This window comes from Bombus vancouverensis, chromosome 10 (genome assembly GCF_051014615.1).
Source record: "Bombus vancouverensis nearcticus chromosome 10, iyBomVanc1_principal, whole genome shotgun sequence".
Lineage (NCBI taxonomy): Eukaryota > Metazoa > Arthropoda > Insecta > Hymenoptera > Apidae > Bombus > Bombus vancouverensis.
The window spans coordinates 10,000,001-10,017,978 of NC_134920.1; the positions used below are offsets into that span (position 1 = coordinate 10,000,001).

At 29.7% G+C, this 17,978-nt stretch overlaps 3 protein-coding genes and 1 long non-coding RNA gene across 11 annotated transcripts in view; 1 reads left to right on the forward strand and 3 right to left on the reverse strand.

The window, feature by feature from the left end:
* LOC117156972 (sorting and assembly machinery component 50 homolog B) overlaps positions 1–558 on the reverse strand; it is a 2,887-nt gene extending 2,329 nt beyond the window's left edge. The window contains exons 1-2 of one of the 2 annotated variants that reach the window (XM_033334560.2): positions 352–558; positions 31–102 (exon numbers count right to left, since the gene is read on the reverse strand). In XM_033334560.2, coding sequence (XP_033190451.1) covers positions 31–102; positions 352–372 — 93 coding nt within the window. In that variant the 5' untranslated portion in view covers positions 373–558. Of the gene's footprint in view, positions 1–30; positions 103–180; positions 203–351 lie in introns of those variants that run through there. The other variant, XM_076622192.1, reaches the window with a different exon arrangement.
* A 661-nt stretch (positions 559–1,219) lies between these two features.
* On the reverse strand, positions 1,220–11,647 carry subdued (anoctamin 1). 5 transcript variants are annotated; one of them, XM_033334813.2, is made up of 13 exons: positions 11,396–11,647; positions 10,863–11,096; positions 10,576–10,775; positions 10,405–10,505; positions 5,517–5,642; positions 4,976–5,455; positions 3,783–4,176; positions 3,474–3,706; positions 3,184–3,381; positions 2,677–3,106; positions 2,393–2,598; positions 2,030–2,314; positions 1,220–1,955 (listed from the first exon to the last, which is right to left on the reverse strand). In XM_033334813.2, exons 1-13 carry the CDS (start codon positions 11,464–11,466, stop codon positions 1,644–1,646), a joined length of 3,270 nt encoding a protein of 1,089 aa, XP_033190704.1. In that variant the 5' UTR covers positions 11,467–11,647; the 3' UTR covers positions 1,220–1,643. The 5 variants fall into 5 exon arrangements, with proteins under 5 accessions (XP_033190704.1, XP_033190700.1, XP_033190703.1 ...); XM_033334809.2 differs by lacking the exons at positions 10,405–10,505; positions 10,576–10,775; positions 10,863–11,096; positions 11,396–11,647 and adding exons at positions 5,745–6,112; positions 6,455–7,526 and having other exon boundaries at positions 2,671–3,106; XM_033334812.2 differs by lacking the exons at positions 10,405–10,505; positions 10,576–10,775; positions 10,863–11,096; positions 11,396–11,647 and adding exons at positions 5,745–6,049; positions 6,455–7,525 and having other exon boundaries at positions 2,671–3,106.
* Positions 11,648–11,721: 74 nt separating this feature from the next.
* On the forward strand, positions 11,722–17,166 carry LOC117157096 (wee1-like protein kinase). 3 transcript variants are annotated; one of them, XM_033334817.2, is made up of 7 exons: positions 11,722–11,834; positions 12,472–12,515; positions 12,667–12,821; positions 12,897–13,159; positions 15,395–15,713; positions 15,800–16,682; positions 16,763–17,166. In XM_033334817.2, the coding sequence occupies exons 4-7, from the start codon at positions 12,964–12,966 to the stop codon at positions 17,078–17,080; spliced, it is 1,716 nt and encodes a 571-aa protein (XP_033190708.1). In that variant the 5' UTR covers positions 11,722–11,834; positions 12,472–12,515; positions 12,667–12,821; positions 12,897–12,963; the 3' UTR covers positions 17,081–17,166. The 3 variants fall into 3 exon arrangements, with proteins under 3 accessions (XP_033190708.1, XP_033190711.1, XP_033190714.1); XM_033334820.2 differs by lacking the exon at positions 12,472–12,515 and having other exon boundaries at positions 11,726–11,834; XM_033334823.2 differs by lacking the exons at positions 11,722–11,834; positions 12,472–12,515; positions 12,667–12,821; positions 12,897–13,159 and adding an exon at positions 14,032–14,205.
* Positions 13,877–16,555, reverse strand: LOC143303245 (uncharacterized). The gene is made up of 2 exons (XR_013059365.1): positions 16,422–16,555; positions 13,877–14,085 (listed from the first exon to the last, which is right to left on the reverse strand). It is a non-coding gene; the product is annotated as an uncharacterized LOC143303245 (long non-coding RNA).
* Positions 17,167–17,978: the final 812 nt, after the last annotated feature.

Genomic DNA, 17,978 nt, shown 5'->3' on the forward strand with positions numbered 1-17,978 from the left:
TTTAAGTCAAAATATATGTATATTACTTACAGGATTATCTTTTTTGAAATTTTTTCTTTCATTATTTGAAGATTCGTTTATATTTCTAAACATATTTGATTCCTGAAATGACAAAACACGCGAAACGTTAACGGATAAAATTTAATTAAATAGTAACTTGCAAAAATTCACTAAACGTACAATGACAACCTGTATAATAAAGAAAGGAATGCTCAAATTTAATAGAACATTTAGCACAATTATTAAATTTAAAATAAAGACGTTAAAAATTATTATTAGAAATTACTCATGCAGCAAATTAATGGTTTTAATTTTAGGTTATTCTGTAATTTTCTAATAATAAGCGTGTACCTTCGCATGAACAGTTCCCATTTTTGTTAGAAATTAATTTTTACTACTTGCATAAGAATTCACATTAAAATCATGTAATAAATTATGTCAGATCTCTTTTAATGTTTAGTAAAAAATAAATGTAAATTTTTTTAAATCAAATATTCGGAATGACTGAGAATAGGGTAATGTGGTATTCTCAATACCGGTTCTATGATATCGCCCTCTGCAATACAATACTTTTGATAATAGAATAATAATAAAATTATATCACTTTATTAAACTTACAAAATTCAAAATTTTCATTGTATATATGAAAATGTTTATTTACTTTAATTCAAGATTTTATTTATTTTAATTGCCTTTTATATTATTTGAAGGCTCTTTATTTTAGTTACACATGTATGATGTAAAAATTGCATACATTCATAAAAGTATTACATATTTATCCTTATTAAATATAGCAACTGTATCAAAATGTATATTTTAATTGTATATATTTAAAAATATTACAAAGTTTATGAAAATTATGGGAAAATTTTGTAATCAAGTAGAGGTAGATGTTACTATAATATCAACAATACACATTATCATAATATTAAGAAACCTCATTGTTACTTAACAGTTAATAGTTAATTGCTATATTGTGCATAAATGTAGAATAATTAATTCATTCTTAAGAAGTAAATCCATATATTAGAATATAATATCGCTTACAGGAACTTTTAGGAGAAGCTTTATCAATTATGTTTATGGAATTAAACTTTGAAATAATACAATAACAAAAATGTAATTTATGAAAGATGCAATAATAAGTGAATAAATAAATTACATTACTACGCGCATTTTTCTGGATTAAATATATAATTTGGCATAAAAGATAAAAAAAGACAGAATAATGTAATATATTCATATATGTATGTCTTTAAATTAGGTCATGAGTCTTCATTTTCATTTGTTAGGAACAATAGTATAAGATCCATGTACATACACATACATATTTCAACAGAGATATAAAATATCAAAATTTGTTATAATAAAAATACTTCCTTCTTTTTAAATAATTATTCATAAAAATATATGACAGCTTCAATATCAACATATATATAAATTATTATCATATATATCTAAATATCATCTTTCTTATTTTTCTTTATTATTAATATTAGTTATACTTTTTATATATTTCTATTAAATAATTTTTTCAAACACATTCATTTGGAAATCAGATTAATGAAACCAATATATGTAGGTGTGACTAGCATCACAGTTATTACTTTCTATTGATTTCGTTAATTTGGTCTGCAAAATGGTTATAACGCGGCAGGACCAACTCGTGAATGTGTACTAGTCGGTGATACAGGACTTCCATGAACTTCTAAATCAAATTCAGAATTAGATAAACTATTTCTTATGACTCTGTTCCATCGATTCGTGTTTTCATTTAATGTAATATGTTGATTTGTTTCTACATCATTAGCGGAACTTTCACGAGCACGAAGTGCTTCTTGTTGAATAATTATTTCATTAGTTATATATGTCTCGCGTCGAATTTTATCCCTTAACTTTGGATGGATATCGGGGATACACCATCGCACGAATATCATGACCAAAGCAACAACATTCTGGAAAAGATTGATTTTGTTAGTTGTTAAAGTTGATTTTTGAATTTAAATTTGTATTGATGATATAACAATACCTCAAATACAACAATAAAAGCAAGTCTCGCTGCAAGTACGTGCCAAAACATAATTGTATATTGATATTTGTTTGGCGATTCAGGAGGTTCCCTATAATCTGGATATCTACATATTTCAACCTGCTCGTGAGAAGGTAAAAATGGTTCAGTACCATTTTTTAAGTCACTTGTATTAAATTTGGAGAGAGAATGATCTAGAAATCCTTCCAGAGAATAATTATCAGAGACAGTTATTCGATAAACTAGTCTTGGTATAAAATTAGAAGTAAAAGCTATAATGAATGCCTAAAAAGTTCAAATTATGAGTATAAAAAAATTATATATTGTTTACATAGAATACTTTATAGATAGATACAAACTTACATTAGTTATAACTGATAACTTAGAAATAGAATCAAGAATACGGAACCATATGCCTATATCTGTAACACGTTGTCCAACTGGCCTTCTGTACATTGTCAATAACTTTTTGGCATCTAATCTCATTTCAAAAACGTTATTCAACAGTGCAAAAAATGGTGCTAACGGAAATGCAGCAACAAAGATAGTAACAAATCCATATTGTAACACTGTAATATATAAAATATTAAAATTTAAGTAGGCAATATAAATATATATATCTAGTTTTAAAAATATAATACCGCTACCCATTTCTAAATACTCAGGAAATAAACTTCTTGGACCCCAGTCCACCAATTTATAATCCTTAATCCATTGAAGATATTTCCGAGTAGTAACTTTTTTCTGCCCATCTTTTGTCTTCATCCCAACATGTACTTTTAAAGTATTTAACCATTTGTAAAATAGTGGAAACAACATTTCTAATATTGTATTCATAGCCTGCTTGCCAATCATGATAATGCTTAACTGTATGCATAATTCCATAAGGCAGCCACCAGGGCCACATTCTTCTTGTCGATATTCGAAAAAGCGATTATAATTTCCCGGATAACCAACGAATTTTCCTTTAAAAAATGCTATATAAAATATGGAAGCATAGTAATTAACAAATTCGAGTAAATATATTTTTAATGTTAAACTATCATCAAATTCAGTTTGAGTTCGAAGCAGTTCAATCTGTAAAAATAAAAAGAAAAATATAATATTTTTAAAAACGGAGGAAAAGATATATCGTTATTATGATATTAAAGTACCTCGGTTAAATATTCAGCTAACCAAACATAGACCCAATTAAATACTATAATGCAGCACAAATTAATGCTAGCTGCAGTAGCTGTTGTAAATAATATTGCATAACTTGTTACCATAGGATGTCCATAAACACTTAAGGCGGTTAAAACAGACATTCTATATAAAACAACACCTAACACTGCTGCCATTGCTATTGCAATCTATAATTTAAAACATAAATAAAAAGCAAATTTTTTGAAAAGAAATCGTAATTATTAAATTCATTTCTTTTTTATATTCTATATTTACAAACCAGCAATAAAACGACGGAAAAACTGAGAATCGTAGCGGGAACTCTCATTTTCCAAAAGGGAACTTTCGGTTCTTCGGTATTTGTAATAATATTGAGCGATTTCTTTTTTATATGTGCTAAACGTGCTAAGTACTGAGGACGAGGATGTTCCTCTTGAGCATCTAAACCAGTTAAATCCCATCTGTGAGTTATTTCTGCTGAATACCTCTTCCACAATTCCAAAAACAATGTAGCTAATAAAATATAATAAAAATAATAATGAAACTTACATTGTGCATGTGTATAGCTATTAAAAATACTATTACATACCCCATAATGACATAAATATAGAAAAAAACACGGTTGATGGATTATCAAACAAATACGTAATTCTTGCGTGTAAGCACGTTTCCTTTAAATCCCAATATCCACAAAAATGATCACATAAGGGACACATTTGAATGATACCCTTACCATTACAAACATCTTCGCTTGGTTCGTTAGAATACAAAGTCGCGCAACTGTATATGAAGCATAAAAGGCCTACGATACTAGCAGGTATCAGCATATGTGTATAAAATCCGAGCCAAGCAAAATAAAGTCCAATTTTTACTCCAAAATATTCTTTGATATAATCCAATGGTTGATAGTGAAGACATTTTTTTAAACATGCCCATTCTTTGTATAAAAGATACCTCATAGAATCTGGTGCTTGTAAATCCCCCTGAAAATAAGAAAAAATTTTATTAATTAAAATATGTCCTAAATAAATTTTTATCTGAATTATATCTAAATTTGTTTGAAATATATATTGCATGAAATATGAAAATTTTTAAATGTACATTTACTTAAATTTATGTATAGTAAAAAGTATAAAATGTTGTTTACTCAATAAAATATTTTAGTCCTTGTTTTATAATCAAGATAAATTCAGCATTTTTAGTAATAGTCATATGTGGTGTATTAACGAAATATTCACTTACGATCGCTAACGGAATTTTATAGATAAAAGGAGATACGAACATAAACGTTTATTGTCGTATATAAATTGAAGATGATAATGAACAAAAGGACAATAAAAGTTCAAGAAACCTCAGTATATTTACATACCTGAAAATTCACCCTTAATAATTTGTCTATCTATATAAATATATGTATAAAAACGTATTAAACACGATAAAATACGGAAATCCTATAAACTGCTTTCTGTTTAATATAAATCCACATAGAACAACTACATTTGAAATGAAAGGGTAAACCATAAATTATATATTGTCGTTCTTTCTTTAAAGATTTCAACGGATAATTCAATGTTTTGGAGATGTGAAAAACGGCGCGAAATAAGCGAATGGAAAACAATAAAGCTTATTGATATTACGATATAGCCGTCCCTACTTGTTAACGACACTAATAATGTAGAAAGACAATACAAGCATGTACCTATAACTTGACATAAATAGATGTTATTACAATAAATTTAAAACTGAAAAATTCGGAGAAAAAAACAAAAAGATATGGCTTACATCGTGAAGAGGATATGCGGCTATGTATGCTTTTTCCGAAATCAACCTTTCTATCCCAAATGCAAAATCATCATCCTTGGTTTCTGTAAATCTGGTTCTATCTAAAATAAACTGTACAATTCTAGCACGTGTTGCGGCAGTAAAAAAGTTTGGCGAGTCCAAACTGAATAAGTACTCTTTATCGCGGCTATAAACAGCCGTAAAATTATGTCTCATAGTTGGAAATATTGTTTGGTCTACATAATATTTTTTCATAATTCTCTTGAATAACGAATTGACTTCTTTAATTAATGCGTTACTACGATTTTCAGGAATTAACACAGTAGGTAATTCCTTCATTGGCAATCTAAGTTTTAATATTTCAGCATACCGTCTTAGTACTTCTCGAGGTGCATGAATTTTTATAAAATGAAGACCGTTCGGTTCTGCCTGTTCATATTCTAACTGTAAACCTTCCTTCTCCAAATTCTTTTCAAATACCTAAAAATTAAAAATAGATATTAAATAAAGAATATTATTTCTTCACTATACACTTACTTACACGTCTATATTCAGTACAGCGATATGTTTGAGCTTCCACATTGTACTCATCCCAAACAATTACAAAATCAATTGTACGAACTTCGTCACGAAAATATAAACTAAAAGCTGTTCCACATTTTGAAATCTGAAGAAAACAATTATTATTTCATGATTAACACAGTTTCATTTTTAAGTATAAATAATAAAGTTATAAAAATATAATAAAAATAAAAAGTTATAAATTTACCGATTTTGAACTTCTTCTACTATTCCTTAAATCTGTACAACTACCATCAATTGTTGTTCCATTATTAAGGGTTGATAAATCATCATTATATGATCGCTCAATATCTTGTAGGGAGATTGCGCTATGCATACTATTCATACTCATACTTGTAGCATTATTTAATGATGAGATATTGCGAACACTTTGATACAAAGTTTGTATAGATTCTGCATTTAAATTACTTGGTATCGATCGATAAAGACTTGCTTCAGATGTATTATTTCTATCTTTTTGTATCCATGGTATAGAAATTTCTTCATCATCCTCTTCCATTTTGAATTGAATTGATCAGTATTCAAATCCTATTTATTTGAATCTAACAACGTATACTACATGCAAGCCAAATAAAAAATATTTATATATTCATAAAAAAAGTGTCACACAACATGTACATTACAAATATTTTGCTCGATTGGATATTATAATCTTATGATAAACTGAAGAATGAAATACATGTCACAAAGTAAGACATGAATAAAACAATGAATAGTATTAATGAAGCTATTAAAATGGACAAAGGATTATATTAAAATTTATCCAATTTATATCAAATTATTCCAACTTTACAAGAAAAGATGATTTATTATTAATTTTATACAATATCTAATTATAATATGTTTACAAAATTTTCTATGTAAAAAGCACTAACTAAAATATATTAGTATGCTTACAGAATTTCCATGTTCCAATTAGAAATCTTTAATTCCGGATGCTGTACAGATATGGTACAGGAAATTGTCACAATATAATCGTATCGTGCATGTATTTTTAACCTTTGATTTACTACTACACAGATTTCTTTCTTATGAATTAGTTAATTTATGTGCATTTTTACAAAAGTAACATACTTAGCATTTTAATTTTATTTTTTGAATAAATGCAAAGTAATGTATATAATCACGAAGATGTAATTTCATGATTTGTATTAATATATTGCACTACACATGTGTGCAATTGTATGTATTGTATTGTATGCAATGTGTTAAATGATCACGTAGTCCATATAAATTGATACCATTTGTCACCTCCCTTGTTTGTGTCAGTTCAATTTATATAAATTCTTAAATTTGTAGCGACCAAAGACACGTACAACCAAAAACCTTTGGTGTGTCAACAATCAATATGATTTGTGACATACGGGCCAGCAAAGCTATTTTTAAGAAAACTATTTTTTATGTGTCGCTTCAATTAGTCTCATCTGTATGTATCTTTTTGTTCAAGTTTTGTTATCAGTCTCAATAGCATTCACAAAAGTCATTAATCCCAAGTTTCTACGGACGAGACAACACGAGCGTCGAATCGACGTGTTGCGTAACGTCTGTGTAGAATTATATGTATCTATGTTGAAGAGCTCGCACTAAGAACGCGCGTCACTTCAGTATACGATAATACATACATAAATACATATATTTCTACAAAGGATATCACGCAACGGACGTCGCTCGACGTCGGTGTGCATCCAGGCTAAATGGCCCATTCGTCGAAGATCTAGTGATCACAGGCCAGAAACAACCAGAGACGTCATTAGAAACCACATCACATGCCTTAGGCCAAGGAGAAATTACCCTGGATCACTAAATGTGATAAATAACACTGATATACATCATACCTTATATATCAGTGATAAACAAATTCCGCTTTTGAAGCGCGTTAAGGATGTCGAGAATACGATGTGCAACAAAAGTAATTAAATGCCTAATTGGTTGCGTTAGTGTGGGAATCAGCGACAGTTAGAGAAAGTTCCTATTTCATTTATCCGAGAAAAAGTCTGTAATCCATTAGCGAATAAAAGACTTTCCTATCGAACTATTTTGTAGTTAATAATACCATCTCATCCCTTCAAACTAAATAAAAAGCAACGACGTTTCTATAATACATTACAATCAAATATAAATTCTCTAATACATATTTCATGATACATTCATATTAAATATTTTCTTCAATAACGAATGTTGAAATGAGACTATCATTAAAAATATTTTTACAATTATGGGATTTTGGAAAGCTACAATTAATACAAATACTTCATTGTTTTATTTAACTTCCTATTACAAATAGAAATATTTATTTTGCAATAGTAGTAGTACAAAATTATTCTTTGGTACTTTCTGTAACAAAGTAAATTATATATAAAGATCATTCATTTAACACTTTGACTGCCATGTTGCTCATATATGACCGGCCATGGTTCTTCTTGTGACGCCACGGTGGTCATTGGTGATTAGGGCATTTTGAATATAACCAACAAATAGAAGATACTTTGAAATAAAAAGTGCCCCATTGAACAATTAAACATTTTTATTAGAGCATCAATAAAAAAAAAAAGAAATGAGAATATATCTTGCATCTAACGGTGCACTGTGTTAAAACACTTTAAACATAAATGTGGCTCATCAATACAATCTGGACAATAGGTGGTCACCTTTTTGGTGCGATTCTTAGCAATTTTTGACCCTAACTGTTTAACATTTTTTTTATAGCACTCTCTGCAAAATTTTCGTGCCAGGTACGCTTGCCCTTCTTTCTTCTGCATTTCGTGTCGCAACCTTTGTCGAATAAGTATATCTGACGGCTCTGGTGAGTGGCATTGTGTAAGGTGCATTGCAAGTGCCATTCTAAAATCTGATACCTTGATTTTTGTTTTTGTTGCTTGTTTATAGAGTATCATCGCGTTTGAAATTGATGTAAACAATAACTCTAAAGCTAATTTTATATACCACTTGAGGGTTCTTCTATGTGGTGTAGAATATGCTATCATTTGATCTGATAAATCTACAGCACATCTTCCTCTGCTGTAATCTACCACTACCATTGGTTTATCACAAACATAATTTTTTTTGCGGACCTCTACCATTTCAGCCGAATGTTTCGTCGAAATCATAAAAATGTCACGCTCGTCTCTCCATTTGAGGACCGTAATCCCCTTCTTATTTTGCATTGCAATAAGTTCACCGCGTTTTAATTTTTTAAATTTGATGTCAACAGGTATTCCCTTTCTATCTTTTTTTAGGGTTCCTACTAAATGAGTATTGCAATCAATTAATTTTTCAGCTAAATTTATACTTGTATACCAATTATCGGTGTAAATTGTGTGGCCTCTGTGAAGAACATTGTTGCATATATTCATTACAACATTTGTGGGGGTTACGCATGGCGCATCTAAGTTTTTTCCCGAATATATTTCAAATTTGTATGTATATCCTTGGCCTGAACACATTTTGAAGACTTTGATGCCGTATTTATGTCGTTTCTGTTTCAAAAATTGCCTGAACTTTATGTGTCCTTGTAAAGGTACCAATGACTCGTCAATGCATATCTCTTCATCTAAATCATAGTATTTAGAAAAATTTTGATTTAGTATATCAACAATTTGTCTTAATTTGTACAGTCTATCATTTGTGTTTGCCGTTTGATTATTTGTAAAATGAAGGAATCGTAATAACAACTCAAACCGATTTCTCGACATAACTGTTCTTGGGAAAGATTGGCAGTAGGTGTTATTGGTACACCAATATGCGTCATATTTTGGTAACTTGACTAGGCTCATCCATATTAGTAGCCCGAAAAATCGTCTCATTTCATTTTTGTCGGTTGGTATCCATTTATCTACACGAACGGATCTTCTATTTTGCATATATTGTTCAGCATATCTATTGGTTTCATCAACAATTATTTGTAGAATTTCTTCCGTAAGAAAGGCAACGTAAAAACTGTATGGCTGATTACCCTCGATCTGTACAGCAGTTCTAGATTTTACAAATGGGATTACACTTGCTGCAGTTTGTGTTATATTATTTGACCATTCGTTATCCTCTATATTATGTTCATTTTCATTTTCGATATCCATTTCATCTTCGGTATCCGGTTCGATTCGGCGCCGCCTTATCGTGGGCGATACGTGGAATATTTCGTCTTCTGATGCTTCATATTGAGACGAGTCTTCCAATGAAGACTTCTCGGATGCACTCGAAAAATGTTCAGTGTCCGCATCCATATCTTTGAGGGGTAATCTATGAATATTATTATAAATACACCTTAGGAAATAATCGTAAATGCTGCTTTATAATCATATAATTGAAGTTAGAAGTGTGCACATACCTTACTATTATATATAGAATGAGCAAATACTGTTTACTAATATCTTCTATACGTTTCAACAATATATTCTGGACGTTTTGCTTACGACGAAATAACGAATGCGAATGGTTTGTTGAAATAAACGAAGCCTTGTTATAATATATCGCTATCAACTGTTACCAAGGCGCCACGGTGGTCACCCGTGACCACTAATAAGATAAACGGTCCATTGGGGAAGAATGTTGTCTTACATCATCAATTTATTATTATTTTGTCATTATATGCTTTAAATAATAAAAATACTCCCGTAGCGTCCTGAGTGAAACATGTGATTTCGACGTGGCAGTCAAAGTGTGAATATATATATATATATTATTTAATATTACTTCTATTCATTAAAATTAAGTTTGACATATTATTCTACTAATTATATCTTACATACATGTATCTTTTAGTAATGTATAATGCTTTATATTATCTACATATTACATAAAATTTGATTAAAATTTGATATAGTACATATCTATTATAATAGGGATCACACTTCTTGCATAACTAAAGAATTGAGTTCATCTTCTCCTGGACATAATATTGAGTCAATATTATAGAATGCTGCATGTAAAGTTATTAGAAACCAGGATACGCCTGAGAAATAAAATTTACATATAAATAATCTTACATTATATCTAAACAAAAGGATACTTGTTTTATTTACCAAGAACCCAGAAAAGAGCTGCACCAGCACCTACTAAATAAAAGATTGGTAGTGAACAGATTCCTACCAAAGAATAAACTTGAGCTAGCGTTAATTTATGATTGAATATTGTAAGCTCCTGTTTAGCATGACGTTGCGAAACCTTATAACAAGTTCCAAGAGATGCAGCAACAGCAAGCAGCAATAATGGTGATGTAATCCTAATATCAAATATTTATTTTGAATTATTTAAGGTAAAAAGATATTCTATATAAGTGAAAGAATAAATACACTGTAATAAACCTTACAAACAATATATAACTAATCCAACAAACACGAACAAATAATTGCTCTGGAAATATTCAATATTTCTCATAATTCTTTTACTCAATCTTGGTAAACTGGGTGGAGGTCTTATGTTGCTTGTATTAAGAAACATAGACCAAGGCCTGATATTAGCTTTTCTGTGTTCAATCCATTCATGAGCTTGTGGATATCCTATGTTACTAAGTGGAAGTTGTGGTATCTGTAGGAATTCGAGCCTAAATAACAAAATGTACATGAATTATTAACATAAATTACTATAAAACAATACAAAATTAAAAAACTTTCTGTTTCTTTTTAAAATGTTCGTAATAAAGAAATAATTGTACAAGAAGCTTTTAGAAATGTAATCACAAGGGAAGTGTTATTGAAAAATATGGTAACTTTAATTAACCAATAACTATCAACAAGATGTCAGTGTTCTTATCATTGTAAAATTTCCTTGCGTATTAGACAACAAATATTTAACATTCTATCTGCGATCATCATATCCGCCTATCATGTATTTAATGATTACCCAGTGCCAGATTTTTGCTTTTGTTGAGGTATTTGTATATCTCCCGCAATCTCAATTCCCACGTCTGTCATTCTCGTTTTTTTTAATGATCAAATTTTCGGGAATGGAAACGTGTGATAAAGAAACAACTACTTATTCTCTCTGTTTGGCTGTTTTACGTGGAGCCTCGTATCCCCACTGCAAAGCATTTGTAGCCTCGTTTTAGAAAAAACCCGTCGAAGGCAGTAAAACTCCCATCATATCGCACATCGAACTACTATGTTACCCCTACCACTACGACACTACTACACAAACACGAGCCAGCCGTCGCGCATACAAACGCTACAGGTTGCAGCTGCTCGATAAAAATTCTTTCATTGCCTCCGTGAAACTTCTTTCACGAAAAGAGCTCTTTGTCTGAGTAGAGGTAGAAGACGCGATACATTTTTCCCTTCCTTACGTGAGTTTTCAATGTTTTCATTTAACAAATGTAAAAGATATGTAACCATACATTCAGTGCATGTTTAGTTTTGATTGAATTTTTCTTTTAAACTTAACATTTCACTTTTACTTCTTTCTATTCTCGGAAATCGGATTATTCATCATTTCGTCTTGATTTCCTGATGCTTACGATTTAAAAATGTAATCAAAGCAAAACTGTAAAGAAGTAAAACATTTCTACAATTAATAAAACGACCATATTAAACTAATACTAATAGTAAATAACACCAAATTCTCTTACAATCAATTAAAGTTTGTACGATATTTTAGCCACACAACGGATATTTATGCATTTCTAGGAAATTCAAAGCTATACAAATGTACGAAATATATATAATATAGAAAAATATGTATATAAAATATCTAACATAAAATTGTGGATGAAACAAATTACTATTTAGTATCCATTTCTTTATTTATATTCACAAGAAAGTATGAATTTGTATAAAAATTCGTAACGTATTCATAAATCCGAAATTCTTATTCAACTTAACTTTATTCAGTACATGTTTTCGAATTTCTAATTTATACGTCGTAATCGTACGTATACATAATTTAATTCATAAGATTGTGGCATGTGGTTTCATTTGTTACAGAAACGTAAGTTTTTTAGACGTCGAATGAGATCATCGGTGCAAAGGTAAAAGTTTGTTTTTGTTCTTTTATTCGACGAGTGATCATCGGCTATTTTAAGCATCGTTCGGTTTCGTCGAAAACTCGCGGAATAAAGTGTGACAAAAGTTTTTAGAATTTTCATCGAGAATGATTTCACCCTCTGAAACTATGTGCAGATGACGCTGCCATGTATTAGCATTGTGAGCAACGAGAACCAATAAGAGGACGCATTATATCGAATCCAGTACACCCGTTCTCAAGGAGGCTTTTGATTGGTCGGCTTTAATTTCCCAAGTAACATCGGGCCACCCGCCATAACGAACGTAGCGTGGTACGTACGACTGTTTGAATGAACATTTTTGGAAAGCGTAATTGATAAGGTTCACAAATTAGTACCTTATTTCAGTTTAATACTAATAGTGTATACGGAACTGGTTGTATACGAGGAAACTTATGGTGACAATTTGAAAGACATGGAAGTTGCACAAAAGTTGCATTTCGACGCATGCGACATTCAAAATGAGGAACTAAATATTAGCTGTCATACAAACAGCTCCGGCTGTGATGTCGATGATATATTGGACTCTTCCGCAGAGGATCTTAGATGTTCACCTCCGCTTCAACCGAAAAAATTGTTCAGAAATACGATGGGCTGTTGTGACAGTGAAAGTAAGTAATCAATCCGTTCTAATTGCCTTGCTTGATTGCCGAATCGGAGATGCTCAGTAAGGTTACCCAACAGACTCGTGTCTTAAATATGCTTGTATGGAGACTTTTAAGCAAGTACTTTTAAAAATTGTGTTTTCGGTGTGTATTTCTCTAGTGATGAATGTGAGAGGATTACAACATTACGTTATCTCTCTATTTTTATGCTGTTAGATGTCGATTATTCTTTCATTAATTTTGAGAAATCAATAATAGAATTTTATGTAGAGAAAAGGAATTAATAATTTGAATCAAACATTTTTCAACAGTTTCGTATTAAATCTTATTTGTTTTAAGAAAGCGAATGACAAATTATTAAATCAAATTCATTTGGACTAAAAGATGCCCTTTGAAAGTGATTCATCTACAACTCAGAGTTAATTAATTAGAAATGTTATTGAAATAAAAATTGGTGTGAATAATAATGAATAATAATAATAAATAAATACAGGAACAAAAGAAACATTGAAATAACGCAACGATACTCGTTTTGGAAAGACAATTCAAAACTTTAGTTAATATTCGCGAAAATCAATATGAAAATCTAGGAAGATAATAAAAAGATAACTTCAGACATAAATAACTAGAATGAAACTTTACATTCTACTTTCCATTAGCGATCTCTCATGCCAAGATAAGTCCCAGTACAGTGTCGAATAAAATGAATCTACTTGAAGGAAGTATAGATATTGTAATATTTATTTAAATAAAGTTAATACAACTGTTAAGAACGTGTAATAAGCTTACACTTTCGTCACAAGGCAACGGCGTCACTCAGCTTATTTTTGCACATGCGCATTACTGCGCTCGCCAGCGACGCGCTCGGCTATAACAAACAACTCTATCACGACGTTTTCTTTCGTTCTTCTTACTTGCCAAATTTATGTTATCTGAAAACACAATAATAATAAAAATATGAATAATAACGTGACAGGTTAGTGCAGTTTCCAATGTTTTCGTACTTTTACGAGATGTTTTTGTTTGGTATCCTGACTGCAACACATTTAAAGGTATTTCATTTATTGTTGTATATATTTCTATTGTAAACAATTTTAAAAGTCATAATTTTGTTTTTTAAAACATCCTATTGCCAAAACTCAAGTATCTTGTATCTTATGGTGTTGGTTTTTTTTTTTTTTCAAATTTTAATTGTGTACTCTAAGTAATTCTTTCTTTGGTTTTTTTGTTTTATTATTGTAATTTTTATGATTGTCTGCATCATTTAAAATATAGTTGAGGTGAAATTACATTTTTGTTTGTTTCATATGATATGTCAATAGTATATGTGTAATTATTAATATATTATGTAGTGTACTTTAATTTTTAATTTTACATATATTAAGCATGTTTTTCTAGACCTTCCTTTCATTCTTAATTATTTATTTGTGAAAAAGTTATGTATAACCTTTTAATGTTACTGCGATATTTTCATGCATGGTGTGAGAAAATTGATATTTTTGTTGGGCAATTGTTTTACATCATGCTAAGTTGTTTATAATCGAAAATATACAGAGGTCGAGAAGTAATCACTAGATACAATAGTATTGTGCACTGTTATTACCTCAAATCGTTTCATTATGCATGTACATATATACAAATATTTGTGATATATGTATCTGTATATATAATTCTATGCATTTTCTTTTTAAATGGCGATTAATAAATAATATTTATATGTGACTTTTTGCAAATTCTTTTTTTATTGTTAATAAACATTAAAATATATATATTATATATATATAATATACATATATAATATACATATATATATATAATATAATATACATATTTCATTATAGGAAACAAGTAAAAAAAAATATATATATGTTTGTTTTATTTTCATGTAAAAACGTAATTGTACCTATATATGTATATTATACTGTAATTTATTGTCAACACATTCTATTGATTTTATATGAAGTCTTTGTTTGAAACACAAAGCTTATATTTGTCAAAAATTGGTATCAAAAAAGACAAATTATATAAAAAAAATATGATTAACATTAAAAAATTAAAAGAGAGAAAAATAAAAAGAAAATAAAAAAATATAAAAAAGCAATAAGAAAACTATGAAAAAAAATAACTACCAATAAAGCAGTAAATATAAGATTTGACAAAAGTTCTTGAGTTTAGCGTGCATATGTATAGAGAGAGTAGAAAAATTGGAAAATTGTATGTTTCAATAAATATAATTCACAGGTACATCAAGAATTAGGATTCCTCCTCGTGAAAATATATGTTCTCAAAAAATATCAATGGCATGTAGTCCACCTTACAAACGTGTTAGAGCATTACGGCTTTTTGATTCTCCCGCTACTCCAAAAACGCTAATGGAAAAGAGTACGATGCATACTCCATTTCCGACTAAATGTACCAGACTGTTTTCATTAGATAAACCTAGACCATGTAATTACCAAAATAAATCTGACAAACCTGCTGCTAATGTGAATCCTTTTACACCAAATGGAATGCTGTTAACTGCAAGGAAACGCACTAGATCTAAGCGTAGTTTGATTGGGTAAGTATACATATAAAAATCAATATAAAAAATTCAATAATGCTGTCAATTTTAAAATAAAAATGGTTTTGTTTTTTTAACGTCAGTTCTCCAGATATTCAAATTCCAAAATTTGATCTCGGCGATTCCGAAGATTCCGATAACGAAATAGAACAAGCTACAAAACGTGTAGCATTGCAAGATTCTAATATTCCACGATATCATCAAGAGTTCCATGAGCTTGGCTTAATTGGGACAGGTGAATTTGGTTCCGTTTACAAATGCATTAACCGATTAGACGGATGCATTTATGCCATTAAGAAAAGTATTAAACCTGTGGCTGGAAGTATTAATGAAAAGAATGCCTTAAACGAAGTATATGCGCATGCTGTACTCGGTAAACATCAACACGTTGTAAGATATTATTCTGCATGGGCAGAAGATAATCACATGATAATTCAAAATGAATATTGTAATGGTGGTAGTCTAGCAGATGGGATTATCAACTTAGAAAAAGAAAAAAAGCATTTTACTGAAGCAGAAATGCGACAATTATTGTTACATGTTGCTGAGGGTTTAAGATACATTCATAGCATGCAATTAGTACATATGGATATTAAACCTGGAAATATCTTTATTTCCAAAGAGAAGAGGTTACTCGCAGTTAATTATGATTCAGCTGACGATGGTTTCGACGAAGAGGAAACTGTAGAAGAAGAAATTACTTACAAAATAGGAGATTTGGGTCACGTTACATCCGTTAATAATCCTCAAGTTGAAGAAGGGGATTGTAGATATCTTCCAACGGAGATTTTGCGGGAAGATTTCAGTCACTTACCAAAAGCTGATATTTTCGCTTTGGGATTAACTGTTTATGAAGCAGGGGGTGGAGGTCCATTACCTAAAAACGGACCAGAATGGCATGATATTAGAAATGGAAATTTAAAGGAATTACCACATTACAGTCGTGATCTTAACGAATTACTTAAAGTAATATCATTATCAAATTCTTTCTTTTTTTTAATTTGAATTAGAATATGAAACTCAATGAAATTTTTTTCTGTTTATAGTTGATGATTCATCCAAATCCTGAAATGAGACCATCAGCAATATGTCTTATACAACATAGAGTATTGTGTCCATTTGGAAATAAAACAAAAGCACAACTTCGGCGGGAATTGAATGCAGAAAAATTAAAAAATGAAATTCTATCAAAACAGCTGCAAGAAGCTGCTAAATGTCTAAAAACTATTGCCCCAAACGTAGCAGCAATTAATAATAATACAATGAATGCAGGAGGCTATGAATTAAGACCTACACCAACTAGAACTTCGTCTCGAGTAGTGGGTAAAAAAGTCAACAGAAGCAATAGCACTACAAACTTTTAAATGTTCTGTGTTATGTTTGTGCCGGACTAAAGGAGAGGGGTATAGGTGCTTAAGGAAAAAAAAAATAAATTTTCTAAGTGCCTTGACATTGTGATATGAATTAACTCTAGTTTATAAGAAAAACTATGATCGATATTTGATAGTAAGAGAATATGATAAGTATACAGAGTGAAATTGTACAATAGCCACGGGTATACTCTTGCAGCGATGAAGGCATTATACAGATAAGATAAAGTGTGAATTTTATGCATGATAATTATAAACAGGTAACTTCTTAATTATCGGTATTTTACATTTCATCATTAATTAAATTTTTAGATGGATAATACAGTAATCTAATATCGTTTACTCATGTATATTGTTTGGTTTTTTTTCTCTTATATAAGATAAAAATTAGATTCATAAGGTTTGAAAATTCTAATAATTATTGGTATTGTTTATCATTAGTCTATTTATCATAAAAATATAGGAAATGTAACAAAATCTATTTCTTTATAAAGAATGAAAATAATTTTATTAAATACTTGCTTGTATGCCTTTAATGTTCCTGTTAATAAGTTTTTAATTACCTACTTTGTACAATTACAATATACATATATTTTATAACATTACTGCTTTTTTACTCTATTCAAGCAGTATTATAAAAAAGAGTAGTATTGACGGAAATTGAATGAAAATATTTTTAACATCAGTTATTAATTAAGGTTTTGACATATCATTGTGTTATACTTCCATTTTTCCCGTTTTTGTTTGAGAATTAATGTAATAAATAACTGGAAGTACTAACAGTAGACTATGAGAAATTGTCCATTATAAATATATTTTTATATATAGATATTTACATATAATAATAGTTCGGCGTTGTGTATTGTTTAGTGTGTAATTATTAATTAATCTC

Coding starts and splice junctions, on each gene's coding strand:
- subdued (XM_033334813.2), bottom strand. CDS start 11,466: ATGACAGACGTGGGAATTGAGATTGCGGGAGATATACAAATACCTCAA. Junction 10,776..10,862: donor GGATTAGTTATATATTGTTT/GTAAGGTTTATT, acceptor ATTTGATATTAG/GATTACATCACCATTATTGC. Junction 3,382..3,473: donor TTTCCGTCGTTTTATTGCTG/GTTTGTAAATAT, acceptor TTTAAATTATAG/ATTGCAATAGCAATGGCAGC.
- LOC117157096 (XM_033334817.2), top strand. CDS start 12,964: ATGGAAGTTGCACAAAAGTTGCATTTCGACGCATGCGACATTCAAAAT. Junction 13,160..15,394: donor GGGCTGTTGTGACAGTGAAA/GTAAGTAATCAA, acceptor TATAATTCACAG/GTACATCAAGAATTAGGATT. Junction 16,683..16,762: donor ATCTTAACGAATTACTTAAA/GTAATATCATTA, acceptor TTCTGTTTATAG/TTGATGATTCATCCAAATCC.